Raw genomic sequence first — 20,724 nt, 5'->3', positions numbered from 1 at the left:
TTGTGTGCAACATTCCACACATCCAATAACTTCAGCCACTCTTTTATTTTGTAGCATACAGATTAATTAGCACACTCTGTCTGTACCTGTTTTGGTATAAAGCAGACAATTTGATTTCAAGCGCCAAAATTAATCGTCTTATCTTTTAGTCACCACTGCAATAATTAAGAATCATACTCCAGATTACTCTTCTCCATTTTAATCAACTAAATTACAGACAAAATATTGCTTTAATATGTCATCACATAGACTTGATTAAAAATGTAAATGATCAAATCAGCGTTTAATACAGCTGCTGTTCTCCAGTGCTTATTAACGAATCTGATAGTGATTTCATATTTAAATTACATCTATAAGAACATGAGTACAATATTAAAAACACTGAATATTTATTTGTTTAGAGTTTTAGTCATGTTTCACATAAAGATTGTTAACGTGTTTTTTTAAACTTCTGACCTGCTACAGATATACATTTCATTAATAGTGATGGGCGAATTTATTCGACAGGCGCCGGCGCCTTTTCGCCAAAGAAATTGCGCTGGTGTAAAAAAAACGGACGCCGGCGACGTTTTGTGTATTTTCCGTGGTTTCGCGAATTTTGCAGGAAATTCACACATTTTTCTGCGAAATGCCCCAAATTCACCCATCACTATTCATTAATGTACAGTATATAAAAAGGACCATTTGTGGGTGATGGACAGCAATGTCAAAACCCATAGCAACCAATAAAAAGCTGGTTTCAGACCACTGGGAGCAACATCCAAAAGGCTGGGGAGTAACATGTTACTCATGGGTCACTGGTTGGGGAACACTGATCTAAGGAGCAGATAAGGCTGCTTTAATGCATGTACTCCAAAATGTTTCCATAATTGTTTGGCCAGTTGGGGACATTTTAATTTGAATTTATGGATAGTATTCCAAGTATTGCAGAACCTTGCTTATATTATCAAATCTACTCACAGGGTTCCTTCCATTTACCAAAGGTTAATTCCATTTATAACATGCTGATAATTATAACCTTCTCCTTTGAATTCAAATAAGGCAATAAATAAGGCTCTGTTGTGGGAATGTAATACAACTCAGATAAATATGCTCAATGAGAACACTTCATTTTTTGGATACTGAAAATGAGGTTTTCAAACCCATTGTGTCTCATCTGTTATACGAAATCCACAGTATAAAGTTTGTTATTGTGCCAAAAAATGCCTACATCAAGCAGGTCTTACATTTGATCTGTAATTATTTAATACATTTTTTTTGTTCTTATTGTGTGTTTTTAATTTAAAGGGGACCTGGTACCCAGACATAAAAAGCTGCATAATAAAGTTATTGTCAAATTAAACATGTTACCCAAATACTTTTTATTACAACAGCCACACCTGTTATAAACTGGTTGAAAAATCTCAACTGTCAATCATATATTGCCTGCCTCTTTCTATGCCTTAGGCTGTGTGGTTTCCTATATACTGTACATCCTGGTTTGGACTAAGCCAATGTATGATTTTTTAACCATAGCTGGTTGCCCAGTCCAACCGTTTTTAAAAGAATCCTAAAAAATCATCTGAACTTCGTATTATGAAGCACAAACAATTATATGTAAAGTGAACCTTCCTTTCTATGCTTTCCATCCTCAAAAGAAAAAGTTGTCATGGCATCCTGGGAGCCATAGTTGGAAAAAAAACCCATAGAGGCCACTTGTAGTTCTATAGAAGCGTTCAACATATACAGTAACAGCATGCAGTTATTTTTATGTAATATTATGCCAATGTTTTACAGAAAAATAGAAGATACTGTATAACCAAATCTATGTAGTTGTCCTGCAGCCTATAACAATCAATGAGATGTTTGACTGCAAGTACTCAAGTAAAGACACATTCTGATTGGTTGCACAGGTGGAACATTTGTATCTGTTATGGTCTTTGAAGAGGTTCAGTTGGTTCAAGAATAGAACTGTCAAATCTAAATCTTGTTCACCATCAAAGGGAAAGTAAAATGCCTTTTGTTGTTATTCCCTTTTAACCAAATGAAAAACACAAGAGCAGTTGGAACAAATGTACAAGCTTTCTGTTAGTTTAATGCCGCAAAATTTGGTATAGCATTGTTTTTTTATTCATTTTGCATCTGTACTGCTGTAACAAATTCCAATAGATTATGTTATTAATTCTAGTATAAAAACATTCATTATCTTTCATATTTCAGGCAGCCCCCCTGCCACCGGAACAGGCACCTTTCAGATTACCCTGGAGGATATCAATGACAACGCACCATACATACATCCTACCTCTGCATACGTGTGCGAAGACTCAAAAGACCTCGCTGTTGTTATCTTGAGCGCATCAGACCGGGACCTTCATCCAAATTCTCACCCTTTCAAATTTGAGTTAAGCAAGCAGACAGGATCTGACAAGGCATGGAAAATTACCCAATTAAATCGTGAGTGAGGAGAAAAACACACTATTTTTCAGTTTTTGTATAGAAATAACTTTTGGTAAATAAAATAAATATTTGCACAAAGGCAGGCTATATTACATTTCATGTCTTCTTCACTGGTGTTTCTTCTGCCTTTTGTCTTGAAGAAACAATATGTGCAGCTATTACATGTAAATTATGTACTTAAGATTGTACACTTTACAGACTTTTCTTTACTCCACCATTATTTTGATTAAAATGATGTGAAAGATGATTGGAACAGGGGTGCATATTTCACCAGACTGCTTTTTTTTAGCACAGAAGCAAATAAATGTATAAACTTTTTAAAGTTACTAATCTCCTAATGGAAGCCATAAAAAGCATGAAAATTGAAAGTTACCTTGTAAATTATCTGTTAATATTTCCATTAGACAAAACATTCAGAAGGTTTTGGTGCCCTTTGAGCAAATAAACAGGCAGTTTGTACAGGTGTATCACTGCCTCTCCTCAAACATGTTGATTCATTACTTGGCATACTGTATGTTGAAAGGCTCTTTCAGCTGATTTCTGGGTGATACTTCATTTAGAAGTCATGGCAGATAAAAAAAATACAAAATAAAATAATTTTTAGTTGCAATACTGCTTCTCACAGCTTTTCAGTACAGTATTTCCCATTCTCTTTCCTGTCCTGCTCAAATGCTCAAACCTGCACAGACTTCTGACACATGAAGTATAAGGGCAGCCGATTCGGTATGGGATAGCTACATATCAGTCATTTAAGTTACTCCTCCCTTTCTGCATTCTTAAAGATACAACTTTGGAATGTGTTTCTCATGTTATGTGCTAAAGAGTTTTTTACCCTGATGCCTCCCCCCCCCCCACAAGCCTTCATTAAATTCCACCTATGTTTGCAAGTGAGCCAGTGCATCAGATGCAATGGTCAATAATGCTGTTTGTCAGGGCCTCCTGTCAAGTTTTTGGACTGACCTCAGCTTCAGCTCTGCTGGCAGGCTGATCGGCTGATCTGATTCAAATCAATGGAGCAGGGGCAGGGAGCTGAACTGCTTCTCTCAGCCTGCAAAAATACACAGGCTGACAACAGCCATAGCTTTCAACCTGTGTGTCCACTACCTTACTTAGGTTGACACAGTGCCCTGTCAGTGTAGAGACATAAGCAAGTGGGCTGAGGCCAAGAAACTAGTGATGGGTGGATTTATTCACCTGGCACAAATTTCGCTGTCAGTGAATAAATTCGCGAAAATTCGTCGGCATCAAAAAAAAAATTTTTCTTTTGACGCGGTTGACAATTCCGACGCCGGCAACAATTCTGACACCAGTCACAATTAATAGACACCCATGGACTTTAAAGTGCATCGGAATTGTCCCTGCCATCGGAATTGTTTCGCGTACGGGAGAAATTCGCCCATCACTACAAGAAACAAATGTGGCACTGCCCTGAGAGGGAAACACATCTGCATTCAGAAGAATAAAAAGCTGCATTATTTGGAGGAGACATTCATTTGATCCCTTAGACATTAGTGGTAATGTTTTGGTTTAGGGATGCTAATAAAAGCTTTATACACAATTATTCGTTTCATAGTCAAGTGGCTCAAAAATTCATGCAAGCACATACAATGCTTTACCAACATGATACAAAATTGTCCAGAATAGAGTTTCACTGCCAATGTCATGTCAATTGTCTCCATGTGGCAACATAAAAAATAGGATGACTTTTGTGTATTTAATCCCAGAATGCCTCTCCGCACTAGCAGAGCCGAAATTCCAGGAGGGCTTTTTTGCCTCATGGCAGCAGTCCCCCGGAGGTCCAGATACACAAATCCAGACTTTGCTCTATTTAGTAAAACGCACACATGTACTTTGGCAGGCACACACATACACAGGCATTAAATCAGAAGCTTTCACACCTTCTGCCTGCACATACTTCTCTTCACTTCAGTTTATGTCCCATTACAGCTGCACAATGATTGGCTAGGCTGCAGAGTGAATCGTTCCACTCTATCCAATCGTGTACAGCTGCACAGTGATTGGCTAGATTGTTGGGTGAATCCCTCTAGCCTGTCCAGCCAGTGTTCAGTTGTACTGAGGAGAGGAAGAGCAGTATCTACAGGCAGCAGACTTGAATCAGTGCTAAGGTTCAGGTCAGAAACTATTTGGGTGAGTAGTGCCCTCCCTTGTTCTTATATGTGGAAGCCCATGAATATATTAGTATATATAATATACATTAGTGCTCCCTGTTGAAGGCTAATTACTATGGATTACTGAAACTTGTTTATCATGTTGAGCTGAACACCGTCTGACCTCAGACAATAGATACCATTCTTCTTTTACCCACCTATAAGTGACAGTTTTAGCATTTTTATAGCATCAGCTACATTCTATAGTACAGTATACATTTCATATGATTAGTAACTTCTAATTAATGCATTATCTATGGCTTTCTGCAGATACCCATGCCCAGGTCAGCCTTCTGCATAATCTGAAGAGAGCCAATTACAATCTTCCGGTCACGGTAACAGATTCTGGGAAGCCTCCATTGACCAACAACACAGAACTAAAAGTACAAGTGTGTTCCTGCAAGAAGACCAAAATGGACTGCAGCTCAGCCGATGCTCCTCATGTCAGCATGTTCCTCCTCCTCCTATTTTCACTCTCCAGTTTGTATTGTAAGTTGATATAGTGCACTTCTCCGATGACTCGTGTGTCATTAAAATGCCCTAGGTTGCCAAAATCATCTTAATTTCAGCAAATTAGGTTGTATTGTAGGAGCAGTCATTGAGAGAAATAAGAAGTGTCAATGCAAATTTGTAAACGAGAAAGGAAGAAAAAACTTAAATTACATTAAATCTAGTTATTGTAAACTAAAATAGCAATAATGACCACCAAAAATCTTAAAGATCCTAGACTCTTCTTAATTTCATTTTGAATTCACTGTACTGAAAATCTAACCAAATCCAATGCTATGACCAAACCCCTAACTATTTTTTGTGACGTTATTGAATGTCTTATTTGACCTGTTCTGACTCTTGACTGAATAATCATGCCTCAGCGAGCCTCCTGCTAATTTTGGATCATAAGCTCAACCTGATCATCAAACCTTGTCAACCTCTAAACAGGTATGAATACAGGTATGGGATCTGTAATCCAGAATGCTCAGGAACCTATGGTTTCCGGATAATGGATCTTTCCATAATTTGGATCTTCATACCTTAAGTCTACTAGAAAATCTTTTGTAATAGCACACACACTTCACATTCAGATTCATATAGTATCTGCATTGACAAGACAATTTAGTACCTTTAAATTACATTTTCATGATGCAAAATCTGCTCCTTCAGATTGTAGCATCTATTGTCAAATTGTGATCTTTAACCCATGAAAGCCACATGTATTTCCCAGGAGATGTTTCTATTATCTAAATGGGTTCTACAACAAAGTAATATGAAATGATAGGTTGCAGTCTTGGTCATCACATTGTATTTCCAGTACTAAAATTAGCAAGCAAGAGACAATAAATGTACTGAGATATGTAATAAGCATATTGTGTTCTGCATTAACTCCTTCATGTTCTTCATGTGAACCCACATGTTTCTGAAGGTTCCTTACAAATATACAGTACATATTAAAACACAGATAGACCAAGCCTTCATTTTCTTTATCTGTACCAACTAGCTTTCAATTCAAAATAAAGAAAAAAAAAATTACATGTATTCCCCTAGGAATATTTCTCTGGTTCTTATTATAAGAGCACTGTCTGCTTTAATCTTTTTCCCAATATGAGTCCCAGGCAACCATAACCCATGAATTTTATTTAGAAATTTGAACTTGTGAAGTTCAAATCAAACATCAAGAACAGGTGAAGCAGAGTATAGGTAGTTCTTCAGCAGCAGTACATTTAGAAATGGTCTGCTATGTACTGACTACATGACACCGACCCTAAATTAATACAAATAAATGTTTTTAAAGGAGAAGGAAAGGCTAAAATTAAGTAAGCTTTATCAGAAAGGTCTATATAAATACACCAGTAAACCCTCAAAGTAATACTGCTCTGAGTCCTCCGTCAAAAGAAAAATCATGTTTCTTTCCTTCTTTTGTGTACACATGGACTTCTGTATCAGACTTCCTGTTTTCATCTTAAACATCCAGGGCTAGGACTTGAGCATGCTCCCTCCCTCCTCCTCCTCTTCCTGCTGTAATCATAGGCCAGAGCTATGAGTAAGCAGGAAGAGACTCAGGCAGGAAGTGATGTCACAACAAGCTAATATGGCAGCCGCTATCCTAAACAAACAGAGAGAGCTTCTAGAGTTGTTTACTCAGGTATGGTAAAGTTTTCTGCAGAATAAATATAGTGTTATAGCTTGCACCACTGTGGCTAATCTGTTGGCAATAAACTGATTCGGTAGCTTTCCTTCCCCTTTAATCTGTCTTTCTGTTTATGCATAGGTTATAGTTCTCCAGGTCAGGGCAAGCTCATTGCATTTTGGTATAAAAAAAGATACCTTTATGGTTATGTATGTATACCAATTGCTTTTTTCAGAGGCTCATTCCATCCCAAAAGGTTCAATGGTCATTTTCTGGGATAAATTGGGTTTTATTGCACAGTCATGTCTGTCCCAGAGCTTGACCAGTCTGACAGCTGCTCTTACCTGTCCTAGACCCCCAGTCCAGATGCATTATCTGAGATTTTGTTAATGGAGAACACATGGCTGTATTATCCTACACAGGAAAAACTAAAACATCATTAACGTGTGGGTAAAGAAGTTCCTAATGTTTTATACCAGATTAATATTTTTCTACTACAGGATCATTCTTATATCTGTTAAAATGACTTTTATGATAACACCCTGGGTACACCATGCAAATCCTCTAGAACAGTTGCTCTAATGACAAATGTGGTTTCATATTTGTGGACCCTGATAAAGGGCCATACGTCAATTTACCATAGAAAAACTGTGTGAAAACAACTAAATATGTAAAATGTACAAAGTTAAGTCACTGTGCCAGTTATACTAACAAGGGAAAAGTAATGCTTATACATTCAGAACCATATTTCCACTGCCATACTAATCAGAAGCTTCCAAATGCAGGCAATTAGAGCCTTTGCTTTGGTGTGAGATTCAGGCAATGAACATTTTGCGTTAATGCAGCCAAAAGAACATAATATATGGAATACGCAGTGACATTTCAATTTCAAATGCAGTTTATTGATCTGTAATCTGTCATCATGAAGCATAACAAACATCAATGTGATTATGTTACTTCTTGCAAGTTGTCCTATTTCGACAGCTAAAATATCTGAAACAATTCATTCCCACGTGAAAAAAAATAGGGATTTGGTATTGTAACTACTAAAACCCTGTAAATGTGTTGTAAATACCATACTAGACAAAAAGCAAAACTGCTAGTTTAAAAGTGCAATAATGTTTATGACAGAGAGAATGACTAAAGTCATAGGATGTGCCAAAATGTGACATATGGTGCCCAGTGAACAAGGAGAAACAGGAGGCAGTTTTAGGAAAGACCAATGTTCATAATTGCCTTTGGAAGAATGTTGAAAATGGCACTTGCCTGTTACCCTGGTGACCAGGTGACCCTACTCCATATGGATTTGTGATAACACAAAATATTGATATAAATCATCAGCTTTTCTGAATTGGTTTCACAATGGTTCAACAACCTTCCCAGGTGTTGTTGAATGGTTAGGGAGTGTTGTGAAAAAAGGGAAACAAAGTGTGCTCTTAGGGGCACATTTACTTAGCTCAAGTGAAGGATTAGAATGAAAAATACTTTGAACTTTTGAAGTATTTTTTTGGCTACTTCGACCTTCAACTATGACTACGACTTTGAATCGAACGATTCAAACTAAAAATCTTTCGACTATTCGACCATTCGATAGTCAAAGTACTGTCTCTTTAAAAAAAACTTTGACCACCTACTTCGCCACCTAAAACCTACCGAGCACCAATGTTAGCCAATGGGGAAGGTCCCCATAAGCTTTCTAAGCTTTTTTTGATCAAAGGAAAATCCTTCGATCGATGGATTAAAATCCTTTCGATCGTTTGCTCGAAGCATTTGCGGTAAAAAAAGGATTTTACTTTGAGGGTCGAATATCGAGGGTTAATTAACCCTCGATATTCGACAAATAGTAAATGTGCCCCTTATTGTTGTTATTTAACACTATTTAACAAAATAGTGTTGAATAGTTTTAAAAAAAATAAATATAATAAAAACTGCCTTTTCCTACTAAGAAGTAATTCTGGGACTTAAATCACCTCTGCTTTTCATAGAATTAGTGCACCCACTAGCTTGACTTATAAACTCATGTCAAAAAGGGGGGGGGGTCATTTTCTTGTTAGCAGAGTACTGCAGGGGGCTGTTTTTGGTCCTTTGTTTTTACATATGTTTTACAAATGTTCTTGTGGTTGGCAAGTAATGTCTTTATTTATACGAATGATACTAAATTGTCTAAAAAGTTTAATGCTGGATATAGCAAGTTGATAAGTACAAGGTTATGCACTTAGGCAAAAGTAACATAAGTGCAATTTATATACTAAATAGTAGATGCGTTGGGGAGGTCTCCTTAACTGAGAGGGATCTGTGTATTTTTGTGAACAACAAACTACAGTATGTACCGTATATACTCGAGTATAAGCCGTCCCAAGTATAAGCCGAGGTACCTAATTTTACCTCCAAAAACTGGGAAAGCTTATTGACTCGAGAAATGCAGCAGCTTCTGGTAAGTTCAATCAAAAAATTGAGGGTTTCTGCTCCCATTGGAGGGGACTGTGTCTCGTTTTTGGATGCCGGCGACCATTCTTGGACGCCGGCGAATATTCTTGGAGACTATTCTTGGATGCCGGCGACTATTCTTGGACGCCGGCGCCAGTTTATGCGCTTGACCCGAATATAAGCCGAGGTAGAGTTTTTCAGCATATTTTTCAGCATATTTTGGGGGCAGAAAAACTCTGCTTATAACTCTCAGCTTATAACTCTCAGCAGTTTCAGTGAGCATCTAGTGAAGAGAATAAAATACTGTCTTGCATAAAAAAGCATTAACTCCTGGGATGAAAACATAATTTTGCCACTTTTTTAGATCCCTGGCAAGCACTTACCTTAAATTTTGCAGTACAGTTTGGTATACTAACGAGCAGAGAAGTGCACCTAGATGGTAAAAGGAAAGAAACAATTAAATTATAAGGAAATATTGTCTAAACCAGTGATCCCCAGCCAGTGGCTCTTGAGCAACATGTTGCTCACCAACCCCATGGATGTTGCTCTCAGTGCATCGAAGTAGGTGCTTATTTCTGAATCCAGGCTTGGAGGCATGTTTTTGTTCCATAAAAGACAGATTTATGGCCAAACAGAAACTCCTGTAGGATGCCAATCCCCACAGGGCTACCAAATAGCCAATCATATCCTTTATCTGGCACCCACAGGAACTTTTTACATAATTGTGTTGCTCCCAACTCTTTTTACATATGAATGTGGCTCACGGGTAAAAAAAGGTTGGGGACCCTTGCTCTAAAACAATCCCTGAAGCATTGAATTTGTTGGTAGCATTGGGCTGGAGGTGGCACAATCCTCCAGTAGGCTGGAGAATGTATATAAGCAGTAACAGTAACCTTAGAATAATTCCTTTAACCTACTTGCGCTTACTGAAACCTGGCTCTCTCCTACTGACACTGCCTCACCTGCTGCCCTGTCCTATGGGGGCCTACACCTTACTCATACTCCTAGACCTGGTAACAGACCTGGAGGTGGGGTGGGTTTGCTTCTCTCTCCCCACTGTACTTTTAAAGTTCTTCCACCTGTTCCCTCTTTATCATTCTCCTCATTTGAGGCTCACTGCATTAGGCTCTTTTCTCCTGTTTCACTCTGCATTGCTGTTATATATCGACCACCAGGACCAACTGCACAATTTCTGGACAACTTTACAGCCTGGCTTCCTTACTTTCTTTCATCTAACATCCCATCCATCATATTAGGTGACTTTAATATACCCGTTAACAACATCAACAACTCTTCTGTCTCTAAACTTCTTTCACTAACCTCCTCCCTAGGCTTATCTTTGTGCTCAGACTCCCCCTCTCACTCCAATGGTAATGCTCTGGATCTCATATTTACCAGACTCTGTTCAACCTCCAATTTTACTAACTCCCCATTTCCCCTCTCTGATCACAATATGCTCACATTTCAACTCTCACTAACTCCCTCCTCACCCCCTGCTATTCCCCAAACACGTACTTACCATGACTTGCAAGCTGTAGACGTGTCACATCTCTCTTCTTCCTTTGACTCTCTTCACTCTAATATCTCAGCCATCTCATGTCCTAATGTGGCTACCTCTGTCTACTATATGTCACGATCGCCGCCCGGAGCAGGACCAGGAGCTCCGGGCGGCGCAGCTATTCCTTCCGACGCCGCTCCCAAAATGGCGGCGCCCATGGCCGCCACGTGGGTAGCGGCGCCGGCGCAGAGACGCCTGCGCGCAAGTGCGCAGGCGCGAAAACGTCACAACGGCGCGACGGACGCCGGCGCAGCGCGTCGGTCGCAGACGTGCTGACGCCGACGCAAGGGCGCCAAAAAACCCCTTTAAAAGGACGCCTGAGGCGTCAAGATGGCGCCCGAAAATAGGATCTTGTTCCTGATTAGATTCCTGGGTTCCCTGTTGCTGTTATTCCTGTGTATTAGATTGATTGATCTCTTGTTGTTGACCCCCTGCCTGGACTTTGGACTCTGTTTATATTCTGCCTGCCTTTTGACCTGTTGCCTGAACTTTATTACCCCTTCTGCCGAATCCCTGGATACCACGATCCTGATCCCTCCTGAGGGGCTTCCTCCTATATCCGGACAACTCCCCAGAGGGAACTCCCGGTTCCCTGACATTATTTTCGGGCCATGGATTCCTCTGAGGAAGCTCAGCCAGATTTCGGCAGGGCCTTTCGGGCCTGCATTCCCGCATGGAGGCGTATGAAGCCCGGCAGAATTACGTGGACACACGCTGGAGGCGATCTTGGAAAAGCTCTCCTTGTTGACACCAGCGACCCCCCTGCCGGCACCTCCTCCGCAAGCGGCTGCTGCCAAGGCTACCCAGCCCCCCACCTCTGGTCCACATATTCCTGCTCCGCCTCTCTACGATGGCGATCCTCAAGCCTGTCGAGGATTCGTGAATCAGTGCCAGATTCGATTTGCCCTACACCCCACTGAATTTGACTCTGAACGTGCCAAGGTGGGGTTTGTGATTACTCGTCTGGCAGGGAAAGCTCTCGAGTGGGCATCTCCACACTGGGAGAAGCAGTCCCCACTGATGGATGACGCGGAAGCATTCCTCAAAGAATTTCGGATAGTTTTCGATGCTCCCGGCCGGGTGACATCCGCTGCTTCCCGTCTGTTCCAAATCCGCCAAGGGAGTCGCAGTGTAGCGGAGTATGCTATTGAATTCCGTACACTTGCTGCTGAGACTCGTTGGAACAACGACGCATACCATACTGCATTTTATAATGGTCTCTCCCTCCGCATCAAAGATGACCTGGTCTCCCGGGAATTACCCACGCAAGTTGAGGACCTTATCGCCTTGGCTGTTAAGGTGGACACTCTTCTGAGAGAGCATCAAACCCTGAGAGATCGTGTCAGGAAGTTTCAACCCACGTTGGCACCCCGCTTCCAGAGGCCTCTCCTGCAGGCTCCTGTCACCCCGCCTGCCCAAGCATCCATTTCTCTCCAGGAGGAACCCATGCAAGTGGGAAGAACTCGCCTCACTGAACAAGAGAGACTTCGCAGACGGACGTCAGGCCTGTGTCTGTATTGTGGCGGACATTCCCACTTCGCTAATGCCTGTCCTGCAAAGGCTAAGAGTTTTGTACCCCGAGGTATGTCTATGGTAACTCATGTAGGGGGCACGACTCAAAAGTCTCGAGATTGGTCTCAGGGGAAGACCCAAGGAAACTCACACAGGTTTCTCCTTCCCTTCCAGATTCGTCTGACTGATAAGACCATCTTCGGGAATGCTTTCCTCGATTCCGGAGCCGGGGGTAACTTCATGGACGCTCTCTTTGCTAAGTACATGGGAATCCCCCTATTTCCTTTGCCTTCTCCCATGAGGATTTTCGCCATAGATGATAAACCCCTGGAGTCTGTACTCACGATGACCACTGGCGAACTACTTGTGCAGGTTGGGACCCTGCATAAAGAGAGACTTTCGTTTCTTATCATCTCTTGTCCCGATGTTCCTGTTGTTTTGGGTCTCCCCTGGCTGCGCCTGCACAATCCCACCATAGACTGGTCCACAGGGCAGGTTTCTCGTTGGAGCCCATTCTGCTTACAGCATTGCCTTCCTGCTAAACCCCTCAAGAAGGTAACTATCTCCTCAACCGAGTTAAAGTCTCTTCCCTCCTGTTATAAGGAATTCTCCGATGTGTTCTGTAAAAAGTCTGCGGAATTCCTTCCTCCACATCGCTCCTACGACTGTCCTGTCGAACTCCTGCCAGGAGCCATGCCCCCCAGAGGCCGCACTTACCCTCTTTCTCCTGCTGAGACTACCGCAATGAAGGAATACATCCAAGAAAATCTCCAGCGGGGGTTTATCCGCCCTTCTACCTCTCCTGCAGGGGCTGGGTTCTTCTTCGTGGAGAAGAAGGACGGAGGTCTTCGGCCATGTATAGATTACCGGGGCCTGAATAAAATCACTGTAAAAAACAGGTACCCTCTGCCCTTGATCGTAGAGCTCTTCGACCAGCTGAAGGGGGCGAAGATATTCTCTAAGTTGGATCTCCGGGGGGCGTACAACCTCATTCGCATCCGTGAGGGTGATGAATGGAAGACGGCTTTCAACACTCGTGACGGGCACTATGAATATCTCGTTATGCCCTTCGGCCTTTGCAATGCCCCTGCCGTCTTCCAGGAGTTTGTTAACGATGTGTTCCGGGATCTCCTAGGAAGGTTCGTAGTCGTGTACCTGGACGACATCCTGATCTTTTCTAAAGACCTAGAAAGCCATCGCTCCCAGGTGAAGGAGGTACTCTCTCGTCTGAGGAAGAACTCTCTCTTCGCCAAGTTGGAGAAGTGCGTCTTCGAAGTGTCCAAGATCCCCTTCCTAGGATACATTATCTCTCCTGAGGGATTTGAGATGGATCCCGTGAAAGTGTCTGCCATCCAGGAGTGGCCTATCCCGCTGAGTACCAAGGCAATCCAGAGATTTATCGGATTTGCTAACTATTATCGGCAGTTCATCCGGGGGTTCTCTTCCCGCATTGCACCTATCCTGGCCCTCATTCGGAAAGGGGGTAAACCCAGCTTGTGGCCTCCATCTGCCATTGAAGCTTTTCAGTCACTGAAAGAGGCCTTCACGTCCGCTTCTGTCCTCCGACACCCCAATCCTGAACTACCCTTCTGCATCGAAGTTGATGCTTCTGAAGTCGGAGCTGGAGCCATCTTGTCCCAGAGACACCCCGCTGATGGGAAGTTGCATCCCTGTGCTTATTTTTCCAAGAAGTTCTCGTCCGCAGAGCAGAACTACGATGTCGGGAACCGAGAACTCTTGGCTGTCAAACTTGCCCTTGAAGAGTGGCGTCACCTCCTGGAGGGTTCTCTGATTCCTGTTCAGATCTACACCGATCATAAGAATCTCGAGTTCATCCAGTCCCTCAAGAGGCTAAACCCCAGACAAGCAAGGTGGGCTCTCTTCTTCTCTCGATTTAATTTTATCTTGTCTTATCGCCCAGGCTCCAAGAATCGGAAGGCCGATGCCTTGTCTCGTAGCTTCACTCCGGTGGACCGCTCTCCCGAGAGACAAGAGCCAATCATTCCTCCAATCAAGATTATTGCCTCCCTGTATCCACAGTTTGCCGACCAAATCCTGGCTGGTCAGTCTACTGCTCCTTCTGATACACCCATTGGAATGGCATTTGTTCCTCCTGAGCTGCGTCTGCCTATCCTGCAACAGACCCATTGCTCCAGGCAAGCCGGACATCCTGGCCCAGCTAAGACTCTTGAACTCTTACGACGCCTGGTTTGGTGGCCTGATATCCGCAAAGATGTGAAGGACTTCGTTGCTGCTTGTAATGTTTGTGCCACGTCTAAGTCAAGCCACTCTCGCCCGAGTGGGTTACTACAGCCTTTGCCGGTTCCTTCCCGTCCCTGGACCCACCTGTCCATGGACTTCATTGTCGAACTTCCTCCCTCTTGTGGGAACACTGTGATCTGGGTTGTCATTGATCGATTCTCCAAAATGGCCCATTTCATCCCTTTGAAGAAGTTGCCCTCTGCGGTGGAGTTGTCCCAGTTATTTATCCAGTACATCTTCCGCCTGCATGGTTTCCCGGTGGAGATCGTCTCCGATAGAGGCACCCAATTTACTGCCAAATTCTGGCGTTCCCTATGCAAGAACCTGGGAATTGTTCTTCAGTTTTCTTCTGCATACCATCCGCAGACGAATGGGGCAGCTGAACGTGTCAACCAAGCCCTGGAACAGTTCCTGAGGAACCACGTATCCCTCTGCCAGGATGACTGGTCAGATCTCCTCCCATGGGCGGAATTCGCTCATAATAATGCTTGTCATTCCTCTACAGGAAGATCTCCGTTCATGTCGGTGTATGGGCAGCATCCTCAAGCTTTTCCCCAAGACTTTGTACTATCTGACGTCCCGGCTGCTGACGATTCCGCAGCCCATATGTCTGCTATTTGGGCTGCTACCAAGTTGAACCTAGAGAAGAGCGCTCTTGTTCATAAGACTTTCGCGGATCGTCGTCGAAGATCCTCTCCTCCCTACAAGGTGGGTGATAATGTCTGGCTCTCTTCCAGGAATATCCGGTTGAAGATACCATCTCCCAAGTTGGGTCCAAAATTCGTGGGTCCATTTCCCATCTTGGAGATAATCAACCCTGTGGCTGTCAGACTTCAGCTTCCACCAGAGATGAGAATCCCCAACGTGTTCCACGTGTCTCTGGTGAAACCCGCCATCACCAACCGGTTCTCTGGCGGTCAATCTCCTCCTCCTGCCATCTCTGTGGAGGGTCAACTCGAGTATGAGGTGGAGAAAATCTTAGACTCCAGGATCTCCAGAGGGTCCCTTCAGTACCTCATTCAGTGGAGGGGCTTTGGTCCTGAAGAATGCTCCTGGGAAGGACACCGTGATGTTCACGCTCCTCGTCTGGTGAGGGATTTTCACGCCAAGTTTCCCCAGAAGCCTTGTCCTGGTGGTCCTGAGGCCCCCCGTGAGGGGGGGGGTACTGTCACGATCGCCGCCCGGAGCAGGACCAGAAGCTCCGGGCGGCGCAGCTATTCCTTCCGACGCCGCTCCCAAAATGGCGGCGCCCATGGCCGCCACGTGGGTAGCGGCGCCGGCGCAGAGACGCCTGCGCGCAAGTGCGCAGGCGCGAAAACGTCACAACGGCGCGACGGACGCAGGCGCAGTGCGTCGGTCGCAGACGTGCTGACGCCGACGCAAGGGCGCCAAAAACCCCTTTAAAAGGACGCCTGAGGCGTCAAGATGGCGCCCGAAAATAGGATCTTGTTCCTGATTAGATTCCTGGGTTCCCTGTTGCTGTTATTCCTGTGTATTCGATTGATTGATCTCTTGTTGTTGACCCCCTGCCTGGACTTTGGACTCTGTTTATATTCTGCCTGCCTTTTGACCTGTTGCCTGAACTTTATTACCCCTTCTGCCGAATCCCTGGATACCACGATCCTGATCCCTCCTGAGGGGCTTCCTCCTATATCCGGACAACTCCCCAGAGGGAACTCCCGGTTCCCTGACACTATAGTACTCTCACCACTGCCCTAAATGAGCTTGCTCCTATAAAAACTAAACGTTCTCGACCCAAACCACTTCAACCTTGGCATACTGCTCATACAAAAGCGCTCCAAAGACACTCACATGCACTTGAGCGTCGCTGGCGCAAGTCAGAATCAGACTTTTGGAGCTACAAATCCGCCCTGCGCTCCTTTAACACCAGCCTCTTCCAAGCCAAACAAACATACTTTACTTCACTTATTAACTCCCTTTCTAAAAAACCAGCACAACTTTTCTCCACCTTTAACACTCTCCTTTCCCCTTCTCCACCCCCTCCATGCACATCTGTCTCTGCTCAAGATATTGCTGAGCACTTCAAAAACAAAATTGACACTATCAGAAGGGACATTACACTACTCAACCCCCCTAGACTTCCACCACCCTCCCTCCACACTGCCCAGTCTCTCCTGTGCTCCTTCACCCCTGTCACTGATGAGGAAGTCTCAAAGCTTCTGGCCTCTTCTCACCTTACCACCTGCCCGCTTGATCCAATTCCCTCGAAACTTTTCCGCAATACCAATCCTTGTCTAATCAAAGCCTTAACTCACCTATTTAATCTTTCGCTCTCAACTGGACTGTTTCCTTCTCAACTAAAACATGCTCTTGTCACCCCCATTCTGAAAAAACCCTCTCTTGATCCCTCCAATCTTGACAACCTCCGACCTATCTCTCTGCTACCTTTCATCTCTAAACTACTTGAGCGCCTAGTCTACAACCGACTTACCTCATTCCTCTCTGACAATAACCTGCTGGACCCCCTACAATCTGGTTTTAAGCCACAACACTCCACGGAAACTGCCCTGACTCGACTAACTAATGACCTTTTAACCGCTAAAGCCAACAATCATTTCTCACTACTAATACTGCTTGACCTCTCAGCCGCATTTGACACTGTAGATCACCCTCTCCTCTTCCAGTCCCTCCAGTCGCTTGGCCTTCGTGACACAGCCCTGTCCTGGTTCTCTTCTTACATCACCAATCGTTCCTTCAGTGTCTCCTACAATGGAGTATCATCTTCTCCCCTACCTCTTTCTGTTGGAGTTCCTTAAGGCTCTGTCCTGGGACGATTACTATTCTCCCTCTATACTTCCTCCCTTGGCAAATTAATAAATTCGTATGGTTTCCACTACCACCTCTATGCTGACGATACTCAGATCTATCTCTCATCTCCTGATCTCAACCCAGAACTCCTAACTCGCGCCTCCTCCTGCCTGTCCGCTATCTCTACCTGGATGTCGCAACGCTACCTTAAATTAAACCTCTCTAAAACTGAAATGGTTCTCTTTCCTCCAAGAAACACCAGTAGCATCCCCGAAGTATCCATCATAGTTAACAATTCCACTATCACCCCCTCTCCCCAGGCCCGGTGCCTTGGGGTTATCCTAGATTCTGCCCTGTCATTCACTCCTCATATCCAGTCACTTATTAAATCATGTCACTTCCACCTAAGGAACATATCCAAAATACGATCATTTATCACCCAAGACGCTGCCAAAATTCTTATTCACTCTCTCATCATATCGCGTCTAGACTACTGTAACTCTCTTTTAATTGGCCTCCCCCTCCAGAGACTGTCACCTCTCCAGTCCATAATGAACACTGCTGCGAGGCTCATACACCTCAGCAACCGCTCATCCTCTGCCTCGCCATTCTGTCAATCCCTGCACTGGCTTCCGTTACCTTTCAGAATCAAATTCAAATTAATGACACTGACTTTCAAAGCACTTCACAACTCTGCTCCACCCTACATCTCTGAACTCATCTCTATATACTCACCCACTCGCTTACTACGCTCCTCTACTGACCTGCTACTCAACTCTTCTCTCATTACCTCCTCACATGCTCGCATTCAAGACTTTGGAAGGGCTGCACCCCTCCTCTGGAACGCTCTCCCACGATCTCTCCGACTTTCTCCCAACCTTTCTGCTTTCAAAAAATCTCTGAAAACGCACTTCTTTCGAGAAGCCTACCCTCACTCTGCTTAACTACCAAACGCAACACCACATACAACACCACATTTCTCACCCACTTACTTCGATCTTGCCCACTCCCACACCTTGTGTATTACTCCCTTCCCTTTAGACTGTATGCCTATGCATAGGGCCTTCCTCACCTCTTTGTACCTGTATTGATTGTGATGTTTGTTACTCCATATATTCTATGTATGTAATTCATGTGATGTAGTTGTATAATCACAGTTACTTTACAGTGCTACGCAATATGTTGGCGCTATATAAATACATGTTAATAATAATAATAATAATAATAAGCCGGAAACTCTGGGCCAGGTACAGCTGCTATTTTAAAAAAAAGTGGTATCCTATCTGACAGATTCCCTTTAACATTTTTCTACTTTAACTACTTTATTTTTATTTACAAAAACACCAACAAATGATATAGAAGCTTGAAAAATTACACATCCATGTGAACAAGTGGTACCGGAGATAGCTTTTAATTCTTTAAGATGAGCAGTGCTATTCTGAAAGGAAGAAACTATAATATCTAAGCAGTACACATCTGTCAGCACCAGTGTCTTCTATATGACAAGTGTTGGAAGTCTGAAAGAATTGACTGCTTTAGTGTTCACAAAGAGCACATACAGTATATGGTCAAAAAATGTAGTACAGTTATAGTGACAAGTTAGCATAAGAATTTTATTTATTACAACATAAATGCAGAATAAGTAGCAATAAAGTACAATATGTGGTTTTTCTTTTTTTTAATGTTCTGTCTTTTTCAGATGGGCACATACATTACCTATTGATTAAGAGACCGGTTGCACAAATGGCAGTAATTTTTGCAGACAAAAGAATGTTAAATAATAAAACCATTTAAAAGTAGTGATGGGCGAATTTGCGCCGTTTCGCCTAAAAATTTGCGAATTTCGCACGAAATTCGCGAAACGGCGAAAAATTCACGGAACGGCGCCGGCGTCTCGTTTATTCGACGCCGGCGTCTCGTTTATTCGACGCCGGCGCCCGTTTTTTAGAAAAACAATTTTTTGACGCTGGCGAATTTTTGCCGCGAATTTTCGCGGGAGTTTCGCGAATTTATTCGCTGGCGGCGAATCGCGCAAATTCGCCGCGAATTCGCGCCTGGCGAATAAATTCGCCCATCACTATTTAAAAGCAGTTTTACATGTTTGCACAAGTAAGCTGTAGTCAGAGCTGCAGTTTAGGACATTTTCAAATATAATAAAAGAAAAAATAACACTGTTTCGTGAAAATCTAAGTTCCAGAACTAGCAGCAATGTTTCAGTTGTTTATGATTCAGGCTGAAATCATACAAGCTTTGGCCCCTCTAAGGGGCACATTTACTAAAGGGTGAATTGTGTTTTTTTTTGTGAAAATTCACCAAAATGACAATTCACAGCAGTTTTGGCAATTTACGAAAAGGTTAAGAAGACAATTCACTAGCAAAAAAGCTCAGCACTAGAGAACTTTAGCATCGTTTGCCAGGTGAATTTTCACTCAGGCGACCGATCGTTAATCTGCAAATGAATCAAAGTGTAAACTTTCAAATATATTAACCTTTTCGCCAAAGTCTACCTCGCCCTGGTTCTATCTGTTGAACTGTTAAAATGGAGCTACATACTCAACACTATGTTAGTGATATCATATCCTGTATTTAAAAAAAGCCTTAAAAAAAACTGCTAGCTTTTTTCCCATATTTTAATGTGGGATTATGTTTAAAAGTTATATTTTAAAATATTAAATATTTACTATTTATACTTTTTTACACATTTTAAGCTCATGTCACATTTGTTTTAGGGTAGGCTAATTTTTTAGACAATGGAGGATCTTTTTTTTTTCCTCCTTGGACATTTTTGATAATAAGTGGCCACAATCTCACCATCACTACAGAAAATTCTCTACAAAACTTTCATGCTGACAAATTTTCTCTAGCGAAATGACACCATCGTTCATTTGCCGAGAACAATTTTAGCATTTTGATGAGTACACGTAGTCGTAACAAATGTAATGTCATAATGTCTTACGTAGTTGTGTGAAGTATGGCAAAGCTTTCTGAAGAGATAATTCAGACCTAAGTCAATTGGCCCCTAAGAATTAGTGATGGGAGAATTTATTCACCAGGTGCAAATTCGATGTGAATTCCCACGATTCGCCGCCGGTGAATAAATTTGCGAAACCGCCAGCGAAAATGTGTGCTGGCATTCAAAAAAATCTACGCCAGCGTCCAAAAAACCGGCGCCGGCGCCAAAAATGAAACGTTGACACCATTTCGCTAATTTTTTGCCGTTTCGTGAATTTTCACTGTATAAAGGCAGTGTCCGACAGAGATTTGTCTCCTGAAAATACTCCTGATAAAGCCTGTCAAATTAATGTAAAATGGCTGGGGTCCCTTTAACCATTCAAAGATGTTTTTTGCCTTAATGATTTTCGGGTGGTTTGAGGTGTTTGATGCTAGCTTTCGAGCACAAATTTGAGTTTGTCACATGACAATTGGAAAAAATTCAAGCATCAAATCCAAAAAGTCCCACGATTTCA

General features: G+C 42.9%; 1 protein-coding gene across 1 annotated transcript in view; it reads left to right on the top strand.

The window, feature by feature from the left end:
* Positions 1–20,724, top strand: part of cdh13.S (cadherin 13 S homeolog) — a 524,164-nt gene that overhangs the window by 489,755 nt on the left and 13,685 nt on the right. Inside the window, exons 12-13 of the mRNA XM_018260586.2 lie at positions 2,200–2,433; positions 4,875–5,093. Of these exons, the coding sequence (XP_018116075.2) occupies positions 2,200–2,433; positions 4,875–5,093 (453 nt within the window). The remainder of the gene's footprint in view (positions 1–2,199; positions 2,434–4,874; positions 5,094–20,724) is intronic.

The sequence above is a fragment of the Xenopus laevis genome, chromosome 4S, assembly GCF_017654675.1.
Source record: "Xenopus laevis strain J_2021 chromosome 4S, Xenopus_laevis_v10.1, whole genome shotgun sequence".
Classification (NCBI taxonomy): Eukaryota; Metazoa; Chordata; class Amphibia; order Anura; family Pipidae; genus Xenopus; species Xenopus laevis.
Note: the sequence above shows the minus strand (reverse complement) of the source record. Positions and strands in the feature narration are given on the sequence as shown.